Below are 13238 nucleotides of genomic sequence, written 5' to 3' on the forward strand. Positions count from 1 at the left end.
TGCCAAGTAGATTTACAGCCTACTCATTCTGATTGAACATCGCTCTGTGAGATGCTTAAAGCTTGGGATATTTTTTATAGCCGAATGCTGTTTAGACCTCTACATTTCTCCCCAAGCTGCCTGATATATTTCTTTTTCTTCATGATGCTCTTTGCTCTCTAATTTTCTCACATTTTTGATGCCTTTTTATTTAGGGGTGTCAGTAGAAAGGAGGGACATATACTTTTCAGATTATATTAGAAGAAAACTGCAAAGAATGTATCTTTTGTCTTCATCTTCACAGCTGTTCTCCACTTTGTTTGATCGTGGATATTTGTGGTCTTAACGTAACAAGTCAATGGGTATAATGTTTTGGGGTTTTTTTGCGGTGTATTGTAAATTGATTAGCACTGTTTGGACAATCAGGAATATGGAAAGATGAAAATGTGGCACAAAAAAACCCAGCAGATTTATTCAATGAGACAAATAAATAAAACACAGAGACCTATTAACACAGTGCAATGCTTCCTCGGAGCAGGGATTGGATGAGAAACACAGGAAGAGCTAGAAAGAGAGAGAGAGAGCGTTTCCCACCGCTGCACAGCTGTACTACAGTTTCTTTGAGGAGGATGTAGAGGCAGGGCGGAGAGGATGACCGGCCGCTCGGACTCCTAAACCACATCAGACAGGCTCAAACCATCTCAAATAAACTTCTGTTGCATACTCAGCGTTTCTGCATTGTTTGGTCCTCGGATGGATTCGCTCCACATCGGACCGGTGGTTCCGACGCCGGACCCGACCGGCAGCGCACCTTGGAATATCAGCTCCATCAACCCCCACCGGCTCATAGAGGCGTCTCCAGTGGCTCCAGCTGTAAGTGGCCACTTCTGTTTCCCGCTTTCACCCGATTTTAATGCAACAGCTTTCTTCGGTGCGCCTCAGCAATGCGCCTGAAAATCCAGAGCTGCCAAATCCAGTTCAACACAGCTGGAGGAAACAGAAAAAAGGATGCTTACTAATATTATTTATTATAATCTTGTATACTAAATCATTTATTTTAATATTCATATGTGAACGTTATTGTAAGAATGTAGTTAGAATTTCAAGTTGATCATAGTAAGCGTGAGATGTTAACTATCCGTGAGTGGATGAATGGATACATGGAAACATGAATGATTGACAGCATCTTCCCCTGTGTTTCCGCGCTTTCCATTCATAACCGCACCTGAATGGAGGCAGGAGTGCGGATGGTTTCTTGTCAAGTAAAAAAACAGCTGTCATGTGCGCAAGCAGTTATAAGTGACTAACGTTCCCAAAGAGCATATCCCCTCTGGTGTGCCTCAAATAAAATATATTGTCTACATAAAGATGGTGGTAAATATTGGTCGCATTTCTCACAGTAATATTGAACAGAACCAGTAATAATTTATAATTATTTCAACAGAATTTGCAAAAATGGCAGCTGTCAATGTCCATGCTATTCTAATTTTATATTTATCTGTAGCCTAATTGTTTTGTCTACTGTAAATGATAATCTATTGGTTGTTTGCAATTATTTCTGAAGCTTCTTCCCAGAGAAAGATACCATTGAAGAAAGATAGACAAGACAACACCCCTTTCATCTAAATAAGTTGAAAACATAAAAACGTGAATGGTGAAATAATGACTTAATGAGAATTTATATGTTGTTGTCTTAATGCGGTTGGTAAGTTGCTGGGTGATGGTCATTTCAGCCGTTGTACCTTTATAGTTCTTGGTTGTGTTAACATAGATGTCAGTCAGTCATTTTCTACCGCTTATTCCATAGTGGGTCACGCGGAAGCTGGTGCCTATCTCCAGCAGTCTATGGGCAAGAGGCAGGGTCCACCCTGGACAGGATTAACACAGATGTTCACAAGTTATTTTGTCCAAGTCAAGTCTCAAGTCTTTTAATCCAAGTCCAAGTCAAGTCTCAGGACTATAACAAGAAAAATGCATGCTATCTAATCTGCCATTAACACTCAATTTCTGTATTTAAACCTGTACTGTTTTGCCTTAGGCCTGCTTTAACACATAATCATTTAAAAATGATCTTTTAATTTTCTAACATTCATCAGCAGACATCTTTAATGTTTTGACATTAAATTCAACATGCAAAATATGGCTATAGATGGCATATTTTGAAAATAGACAAACTGTAATTTATCCTTGTAGAAATGTTCCATTATTTTCAATGAAAAGAAACCCAAAAAGAAATGAAACCTTTTTAATGAGAAGTTTAATATTATTAGTAAACCATGTTCTATCTTTACATTGGAAACCTTTGTTGACAAGTCTGAACATTAAACATGTTCCAAAGTATAATTTAAAACATAGTGAGCGAGGCACAGTGAGGTGAACACATGTCAGGAAACATCAAATCTCTGAACAATAAGGACGTGATCTGCTTTTAATTTTGATTATGTATTTGAAATGGTGCAGCTAGCTTAACAGTGAGAAATTCAATTCAGTTTTATTTATATAGCGCCAATTCACAACACATGTCGTCTCAAGGTACTTCACAACAATCAGGTACATACATTCCAATTAATCCTAACAATTGAACAGTGCAGTCGGAGTTAGCTTTTTATTCAAATTGGATAAAAAGTTTTTCTATCTAAGGAAACCCAGCAGATTGCATCCAGTCAGTGACTTGCAGCAGTCACTCCTCCTGGATGAGCATGTAGAGACAGTGGACAGTCACTGGCGTTGACTTTCCAGCAATCCTCATACTGAGCATGCATGTAGCAACAGTGGAGAGGAAAAACTCCCTTTTAACAGAAAGAAACCTCCAGCAGAACCAGGCTCAGTGTGAGCGGCCATCTGCCACGACCGACTGGGGGTTTGAGAGAACAGAGCAGAGACACAAAAAGAACACAGAAGCACTGATCCAGGAGTCCTTTCTACGGGAAGGAAAAGTAAATGTTAATGGATGTAGCTCCTTTAGTCGTTTCACCTAGAAAGAAAGAACAGATAAACTCTGAGCCAGTTTTCAAGGTTAGAGTCTGAAAGAGAGCACATAGTTTGTTACAGTAAAGCTCAGTCAATTTTCATGTCTAGGAGAGAGAAAGGGTTAAACACTAAAAGACAGCGTGAGCATTAAGTTGTTGCCAGCAGAAGCTCGTGATGATTCCCCTCTCCAGAAAGGTGTCACAGGTAGACACAGAGCCAGGCCAGGTGTAGCTTCTAGGAAGAGAAAAGAGAGAACAAGGTTAAAAGCTGAAATAACAGCAAACAATGCAAAATTGGAGAGTAGTGTGAGAATGTGGAAGGCAGTAATTGATTTGCAACCTTTTCAGTGTAAAATATGTACTATACCTTACCTGTCAGAGCTGCAGTCTGTCAGTAACACCACTGACTATTTGAAATACAGTTTGTTTTTAACACTAGTCTCAGACAATGAGTGTAAGTCAAGCCATGAGTCTTTAGGGCACAAGTTTAAGTCAAGTCTGAAGTTTTTAAGATTAAACTGCAACATGAGACTGAATCCGAAACTTGAGTCACCATCTGTCTTTGTGCTTGACTTTTTTAGCATATACCAACATACAGATATTTCGAAGCACTGTGACAGCAGATTATTTCTTTATTTTCTGAGTTCACTGTAAAGAAATGTTGTTTTATGACACCGATTAGAAAACTTTTATACTAGGAAGTCATTTTGGCTTGATCTAGGGAGTTTCTTACATTTCATACGAGGTAGTAGATGGTGATCATAACCCAAATAGTTGGAAACAATGCATAATACAAAGCTTTCAGAGAGTAATACACAATTTTATTTGGGTAGCGACTTAAGCATTTTTATGACATTTCATGACCGTAATTCATAAAGATACTTGGCTACAACAAAAAATAAACCCATGCACTATGGTTTACGTTCATGGTACAAAATCATTTGTTTACAGGTAAAAAATGAATGTAGGAAAATATCAAATGGTAATGTGTAGCTACAAATTAGAGAACTAAAGAGGCAAACTGACCCAGAGCCAAAGATGAAGGGTTTGAGCAAATAGGCCTGCAAGGCTTAAGGTTCAAAATCTTTGTTTAGGCTGAATTTGGACAGGTCTTTTAAGATAGACCAATCAAGCTTAACATTATGACCACTTGTCTAATAATGTATTTTGCTGTCGAAACTCAAAGTAACATCCTTGTGGATTTTAGGACCCAAGGTTTCCCAGCTAAACATTTCCCACAGCAACACACCTGCTTGCCTTCCTCCCATAATGCATCATGATACCATGTTTTTCCCCAGGTAAACAATGTACACACCTCCAGCCAGCCACTTTTTTCCATTCCTCCTTGGTCCAGTTCTCACATACTCATTATTGGGGCTTAGGGCCAGCATGGATACTTTAAGTGGTCTGCATCCCATATGCAGCAAAATGTGATACAATGTATTCTTAAGCTTTTCCATCTGAACCACCATTAATGCCTTCAGTAATTCAAGCTACACTAGCTTGTCTGTTGGATCGGAGCACACAGGCCAGATTTCAATCCCCATTTGGATCAATTAATCTTTGACCCTATTGTCGGTTCAACACTGTTACTTCAACACAGAATCCAAATATTGAAAAGAAAATATGTTTACCTTTGCTCAGCAGGAGCCCAGACGGACATCAGATAAGAATAATCTGAGACAGATGTAACTGATAGGTTTCATCGCTGCTGTAATTGAAGCTTTTTTAGAGACAATTGTATATGTTTTTTTTTCACATTCCTCTTTTAAGGCATGCATGAGTCATTGTTTGTTCTTTTTTCTTCTCTATCGTACTGAGAATTATGGAGCAAAGGAAGGGTTTGACATTGTAAACAAGGGTTTTTTAAATCTAAATTTACCTCAGACTCTGAAACCAGAAAACCAGCAGGGTATGTTGATCATTATAATAAATTACCAGATTGAACTACCCAGTAATATTGTATTTTTCAGCCTTTGGAACTTTAAACAGAACAACTTAGAACAACTTTGATTCAAGTTGCTTCAGTTTGAATCCCATTCTAAAGACTGAATAATTTAGTTGGACTTGAAGTGTGGGACTTGTCTCATCTACAATCTTTATAAGATGTAATTGGGCTGAAGACTAGACCAGCGACTACAGTAAATTCCTGTAACTGATAATTGTTGTCCACTCTAAAGCCCCTTTTCCATTGGCTCTACTCCACTCCACTTAGCCCCTTTTGCAACCGTTTCCATTACTGGCTTTCCTGGCCCAGTACCGGCTTTTTTAGTACCTGATTCTTTTTGTTTGGTCATGATCCACATCTCATGAGCATTGGTTTGGGTTATTGACGGGTCAATACCTGCTTTAATTCGTCAGTGCTTTCAGGTTACTTGTCTGTGTAGAAATAAAATTATTGGCTTCAATGGGTCATACACAAAATACTGGTTAACCATCATTATTTTTTTAATTTAAAAAGAGAATGATGCAGTCGATGGGTGGTTTCTGCATATTTTAACCAGGATTAGCCCACAGTTGATAATGGCTTGTTAGTTTGTTAATGAGACAGCTGATTTCTAAAATAGACCACAGTCCTTTTTTTTTTCTTTTATACAGGTTGGCTAATTGAGGTCTTGCTCTCAAGGAGTGGCTGATTCTGTGGTCATCGGGAGGGCAGCTCATACAGTATTCATCAACCCTAATGAGGCTCTGAACACATGAAGAAAATGGGAGATTAATAAATGGAAATGACAGAAAACTAGGCAGAAACTACAGGGAAACTACTTAGTTGGCTTAAACATCTATGTAGAATAACAGTCATTTCGAAATAATTGACAGAACACAGCTCTGAATTTGAGTGAAAGAGGGAAGGAGGTTTCTTACTCACAGTAAGTAGTCCCTTTGAAAACATTATTTGACAATTTATTTTTTACTTCCAGCAGAACAGTTATCTGTAATTTTGCTGCATGTACACATAAATTTCTGTTCTATTCTATTCTATTCTATTCTATTCTAACAACACAGGTTAATAGTTTTCTGCAAAACCTCGTCTTTTAGTCTTTTACATTATGTATAAATATGTATTCCACCTTTATCTCCCAATTGAAACAAGCAGCCCAGACTGAACGAGTTTATCGATTCAAGGGGCTTCTAGTGGCCTTGTTAAGAAGTGCATGCAAAGTCATTGATGGTAGATAAAGTTAGATAATCATGTGTAATGTGCGGTTATTTAAATCTAACCTGAAGTTAGATTTCAATAATTCCAGTGCCTGTAAAAACCCAATCATTTTAATACAGAGTTTACAAGGAGTGGACTTTCTTTTTAATTGTGGCAGTATTAAATGAAGCCCTCTGACCCTGTAAAGTCATGTGTAAGTTAAATATTTTTTCCAAACACAGCCAAGCATTTTTTGCATACAAATCTATTTGAACAGAGGCTGACAACAAATTAGTACAAAACGACGGCACGAACAAAGCTAACTGAGAGATAATTGTCACCCTGGCTTTCCCACTGGGTGGTTCAGTGATTTTATTTTATACAATGCAAATTTAATACAAAGTGCTGTACAGAAGTTAAAACAAAGGAAGAGGCATGCAGTAAGCAATCACAAAAATGTAGAAATATAGATCCTAATAATTATTAGATAAATAAATCAAGATTGTTGTATCAAAGCAAAACTGAAGAATCACAATCGTATTTGTAAGAAAAACCACATATGCATATATGTCTGTCTGCCTAAATATAGAGAAAATATACCGTTTTAAAAATGAAAAAAGGTTTCTCCAAAATAGAAAAAAGATCAATATATATTTATTTATGATTAACTCTGAAATGGCTGAAAAAATAATAAAATAAATAATAAAATAAAATTTGTTTATTTTATAAACTAAAATAAACAGGGGTCTTTCTGCATAGAGTTTCATATTCTCCTCCGTAGACTGCTGGAGATAGGCACCAGCGCCCCTGTGACCCACTATGGAATAAGCGGTATAGAAGATGAATGAATGAATATTAATGAAATTAAATAAAATGAAAAAGAACAATGGAACCAAACAAAAATAAACATAAAAAAAATAAAATAAAATAAATGAACATAAATATTAAAGTCCTGCGAAAAGCCTGTCTAAAAGGATGCATTTTTGTTTTTCTTTTAAAATCAATGACACTCATAGCTTTCCTCAGGGCTGGAGAAAGAGCTTGTATTAAGTCACCCCTGAACCACAGACAATATCAGAGGTTTCTTACCTGGGCTAAGAGGGAAAGGGCCTGGGATATTTCTCAGTAGTCCAAAGTCCTCCTTTTCGATGAAAGTCAAGTTCCATTTGATTTGAAAGTTAAGGTCCCAGAGTCTGGAGGAAGACTGAAGAGACACAGAATCCACATTGCTTGATGTCTAGTGTGTTTCCACAGTAAGTGATGATTTGGGGTGCTATGTCATCTGCTGGTGTTAATGGCAGAAATAGCTCTTTCAGTAACCTTATCTAGAGAGAAACACAGCTAAACAAAAAAGGTCTGAGCCATTGGTAAAACCTATAGGATGAAAAAGAAAGTACATGTGTTTAGTCACAGCAATAGCTCTTTCTATTGATTTGTCTGGGAGACAAGTATTGAAGACAAAAAGGCAGGGGCAGGTATATTATCAATAGGAAAAGAATATTTGTTGCCAGCAACAGCTTAGCCACTGGCCCCAGCCAGGAAGGTGTCACAGCTAAACAGAAATGCCAAGCCACATCTAATTTATATTAAGACAGAAAAAACAGAGAAAGAACATAAGGTTAATGACAACAATAATTACAGATAATTTGTTAGCAGAGAGTAGTAGGAGAAAGTAGTAGAGTAAGGAAAAGTGGTCAGTATGGGTCAGGATAACCTACACTGCTCTTCTCGTGGACCATGGTATACATGTGCTTGACTGGCCAGCAGCCCAACCTGACCTAAACTCTATAGAGTCAATGTTTTGTTGTTGTTTGTTAATTAATTCCTGGGTTGTTTTAATCAGCATTCACCAGAAGTCAAGTAGTCACTTAAGAAACAATTAAAAAATACGAGATTTTAACTGAGCTGAGGAAATGATATGTGACTTAGGAAAAGAAATCCTGATTTTGTGTATGTTTTTGTCACGATGTGGTTTTGAGTCGGACCAAAGTGCAGACAAGAACTGGGCAGCAACATGTTGTAAAAGGTCCTCAGCTTTATTTCTAGAGATTTTCCAAAGAAACCAATCAAGGCACTGCAGATACAAACAAAAGTCCATATGCAAAAACCTACAAGAATGGTTCTGCAGGAACATGGAAAAACTCAGCACAAATACGTGGGTAGAGAACGGGAGGGACCAGCAATGAACAGAGACACCAAACCAACTAATATACTGGGGAAAGACAAAGGCAGGTAATCCAGGGAACTGAGAACAGGTGTGACAATGAGGCAGGGAAGCAGAAGGAACAGGTGAAACAAATACAAAGGCTGAGGAAGAGTGAGAGGAATAAACAAACAGAAAACACAAACTAAGCAAGAGCATAAAGCAGAGGAGGAAATAAAGAACTAGAATAACTATGAACTAAAGTAAACAGAAAAACTAGAGGGAAACATAGAAACAAAAACAATAACCTAAGAAATAAAGAAGAGCCCATAAGAATCTAAATTACAAAATAAACAAACGTAAACAATAACTAAAGCTGGAATAAGAACAAATACCTAACCATAACTAAATACAGAGATACTAAATAAGAATCCAAGGGTGAATAATAATAATAATAATAATACAAAAAATAATAAGAAAGCAACAACAAAAGTAACTAAGAGTAAGAGGAACACAATAGTGGTGGCCTAGAGGTTAGAACAGGAGGTTTGTGTTCCGGAGGGGACACAAGGGGTCAAGTTTGTATCCCACAGATTACCACTCTGGGTCCTTGAGCAAGACCCTTAGCCCCAGAATGCTCCCCGGGCGCCGCACAATGGCAGCCCACTGCTCCCTGTAAGGGATGGGTTAAATGCAGAGGACAAATTTCGTTGTAATGTACATGTGCAATGACCAATAAAGATGATGATTATTATTATTATACACACAAGAAGATGGTAGAGGGAGGAAAAGAAACAAATAAACATGCTGCAAAAACCAAAATACAAACATCTAGACAAAATAAACCCTCACAAGACACCAAAACCAAAGTCCAAAATGTCACACCGTGACAGTTTTACTCAAAAGCCATTTTGAGTAAAACATACACAGCTCTCATTCTGAATGAATCTGCTTATTATCTAGAGATCTCTAAACACCTTCTTAATATTAACCATATACTATTTGTTGGAGCTGTCTCTTCAAAATCTCAGGGTTGCATCGGTTTTGACTGGTCAAAGGTATTTGGACAGTTGTAATTTTAATGTGTGATATGACATCATCAAAACAGTAGTGGGAGCAGTTAACATATATGTGCGAAAGAATTAAAGACTTGATTTTCCAATTTACGTGTGCTTAGAAAGCTAACAGTTAAATAATTACGCTACACAAGAAACAGCCTAAAAATGTAGGTTTTCTGAGAAGTCAAAGAAACAAATGTGAGTAAAAGGCTCTTAAATCAAATCTGTTTGTACTGTTAAAATGTCTCCGGAGAAGACAACAAAGAACTTTTTTCTTCCTTATTTATTAATGTTTGTAGATGGCAGCATGTTGTTAATGTATTCAAAGTGCATCAGGGATAAGAAGGGTATTAAAGGATCACTCTGAGAAATGTTTAAATTCATGCAACTTCACACTTTTTTCTAACATGTTTAGCAGCAGTAAACTGCTGTTCAAGCTTTATTGTATAAGTATAGTTCTCATATTGAGTATATGGATGACCTCAAGAAATTCATGAAGAGCATTCACTGGAACGAATGGAAGATCCAAATATCAATATCAAGGATAGCGAAAGACACCAGAGCAACAAACAAGATATAAAAAAAGTATTTTATCCTTTTCAGATTTCTTCTGTTTTTTTCTTTTTGTAACACTTAAAGTCTCCCTTGCAAATGAGATCTTGGATCTCATTGAGACAACCTGTATAAATAAAAGCTAAATAAATAAAAAAGTTAAATGTTTCAGATCTTCAAACAAATTTTAATTTCACAAAATATAATCTTAGTAAATACAAAAAACAATTTTCAAATGATAATTTCATTTATTATAGGAGAAAAGCTTTCCAAGCCAACCTGTTTCTACATTAAAAATAATAATTGCACTCCTAAATCTAATAACTGGTTTTACAAACCTTGGCAGCAACAACTGACATCAAGTGTTTAGATAACTGGCAATGAGTCTTTTACATCACTGTGGAGGAATTTTGGCCCACTCTCTTATATAGAATTGTTTTAATTCAGCTACATCGGAGGCTTTTCCAGCAATAACGACCTGTTTAAGTTCATGCCACAGCATATCAATTGGCCTTAACTCCAGATTTTGACTTGGCCACTCCAAAACTTTTTTTTTTCCTTTTACGCCAGTCAGAGGTGGACTTGTTGGTGTGCTATAAATCATTGTCTAGTTGCATAACCTCAGTAAGCTTCAGTTTAAGGTGACAAACTGCCTGGACATTCTCATTCAGGATTTTACAGAGCAGAATTAATGGTTGAATTAATTATGCCAAGTTGTTCTGCTACTGAAGAAGCACAGTATCTGAATGTCAGTACAATGATCTTTCTGTAAAACTGTTATTTTTAGGTCAGGTGTAACATGAAACATATCTTTCAAAAACGGTCCACTTTTGTTTTATTAGTCCACATAATATTTTCCCAAACCCCATTAGACATCATCAAGATGTGTTTTGGTAAATGTTAGATGGGCCTTTGTGTTCTTTTAGGTCAGCAATGGCTTTGGCCCTGGAACATTTCCATTTGGGCCCAGTCTCTTTTCCTCATCGTTAAATCTTTAACTCTGACCTTAACTGAGGGAAGTGAAGTTTGCAGAGCTTTAGATGTTGAACTTGGTTATTTTGTGACTTTCTGTTTGAATCGTTGAATCGATGTGCACTTGGAGTAATATTAGTTGACTGGCCCCTCCTGGGAAGGTTCACAACTGCTGCATGTTTTCTCCAGTGTAGATTTTGTATCTCAGAAAACCATAAACTTAAACTCATTAAACAAGCAGAATAACAGGAAAGCTCCACACTAAAATACTAGCATTTTTGCTGTACCTTTTGTAAAAAATTAAACCTCTTCATCAGAATAAGCTTAATTGGACTAATTTGTGTTCACAAACTAGAATTTTGACTTTGATTTCCAGTGCTCACATTGATCATTTCATGTTAATTATTCAACTGTGTTCGGCTGTAGTTCCAAGTATCACATGGTATCTGAGTGACAACAGGCTGTGATAATGAGGCCTTGCTGTCTAAATGAATCTGAATATAATCATGATTGTACTTGATTAGGAAAGTCCCTTCAGCTGTACAGCTGGGTCCTGATATTTTCATGTGCTCTAAAAAAACACCAGAAATCTTTTCTCCCATTAGTTTAGACTAAATATTAGGCTACATGTCATGGTCAGTTACAATTGACAAAATTATTTTTATTTGCTGAATGCCAGATTGATGAAAATGATCATTTTTAGAGAAGTATTGATGTCCATGCCTTTAAACAATTTGGGCAAACTGAGGTGATGATGTCACGGCTTTGTAACCGGACCTGGACCTGTATAACTTGTATAAACAGCATTGGAATGTTAAGTCGTAGTGCAAAATATGCAAACCTTACCAAAAATGCTGGCTGAAGCTGGTAGGAGATAGCGTCATTATCCACGGTGAAACCATTCCTAAACGGTAAATATCCTGCACTTGTTTAGCGCTTTAACAAGTCTGAGGACTACAAAGAGCTTTACACTACAATCAGACATCCACATATTCACACACTGACAGTGCTAAGCTACAAAGTAGCCACAGTTGAACTGGGGCAGACTGACAGAAGTTCATCCGCCATACAAATGGCACCACAGGGCCCTCTGAAACCATCAGCAGGCAAGGCGGATGAAGTGTCTGGTATGGACGGAGCAGGGGCAATCCACATGACGAATTCCTGCCACGTGAGCTATTTCCTGTAATATCATAAGCTGGAAGGCCACTCAGTGAGGAAGAAGCCATTACTAAAGTGACACAAAAAGACAGATTACAGTTTGCCAATGCACACAGGAACAAAAACCATAATTTTTTCATAGAGATGTGCTGTGGTCTGATAAAACTAAAATGTAAGTATTTGGCCATAATGACAAATGTTACATTTGAAGGAAAAAGGGGGAAGTTGCAAGCGTGTAACCACCATTCCAACTGTGAAATATGAGGGTGACAGAATCATATTTTGGGGGTGTTGGATGCAGGAGAGATTGGTGCACTTTACAAAGTAAATGGCATCATGGGGAAAGAACACTATGTGGAACTGTTGAAGCAACATCTCAAGACATTAGCTAGGAAGTTAAAGTTTAGACAGAAATTTGTCTTCCAAATAAACAATGCCCTGAAGCAGACTGCCAGATTAGTTACAACATGGTGTAAGGGCAACAAAGGAAACATTTTGAAGTGAACATTAAAAAGCTGGTCTCAATCCCAAATACAATGTGTGGGCAGAACTGAAGAGATGTGTGCTAGCAGGGAGAACTACAAATCTGACTCAGTTACGCCAGTTCTGTCAGGAGAAATGGGCCAAAATATCAGCAAACTGTGGGGAGAAGTTTGCAGATGGATACCCAAAAGGTTTAACCCAAGTCATAAAGTCTAAATGGCAATTCTACTCAATACTAGGGAAATGTATGTAAACCTCTGAATCTAAAGAAAAAAATCTCAGTATCTTGTGTTATAAGTTAGTTAATTCTAAATGTCCTGGTTAGTCCACTTGGATATCAAATCTTCCTATATAGGAGGCTTGTTTTTATGCCTGTGACTGCTTTATGTTCACTTCAACTTATTTATTTCACTTCCTGTTTTATATATTTGTCAATATCACTGTTTTTCTTATCGTATTTGTTTGTTTTTGTCTGGTTTTATATCGCTGTGCATTAAAGAGCAACCAGACCATTTGTATTCAAATTACAAGAGAAAAAAATACCCAGAAAACATAGAGGGACAATGCTTCCCACCATTTTCTTTAAATCCTACAGAAAATACAGAAGATTTCACCCTTTCGGCCTTGTCTGCTGTGTGACCAGCATTAATCTAGTCCTTAGCTGCTGGAGTTTGCAGACAGGCAACAGGAGTGGGAGCAAAGCTAGAAGGGAAGGCGTGAGAGTTTTTAGAGGAAGGACTGTGAGAAAAGCTTGGAAATCATCTGGAACACCAGAAGATAAA

General features: G+C 37.3%; 1 protein-coding gene across 1 annotated transcript in view; it reads left to right on the top strand.

The window, feature by feature from the left end:
* Nucleotides 1-621: 621 nt before the first annotated feature.
* The window catches only part of LOC124875677 (melanopsin-A-like), a 59388-nt gene continuing 46771 nt past the window's right edge, over nucleotides 622-13238 (top strand). Inside the window, exon 1 of the mRNA XM_047377975.1 lies at nucleotides 622-852. Coding sequence (XP_047233931.1) covers nucleotides 733-852 — 120 coding nt within the window. The 5' untranslated portion in view covers nucleotides 622-732. The remainder of the gene's footprint in view (nucleotides 853-13238) is intronic.

The sequence above is a fragment of the Girardinichthys multiradiatus genome, chromosome 10 (assembly GCF_021462225.1).
Source record: "Girardinichthys multiradiatus isolate DD_20200921_A chromosome 10, DD_fGirMul_XY1, whole genome shotgun sequence".
Taxonomy (NCBI): domain Eukaryota; kingdom Metazoa; phylum Chordata; class Actinopteri; order Cyprinodontiformes; family Goodeidae; genus Girardinichthys; species Girardinichthys multiradiatus.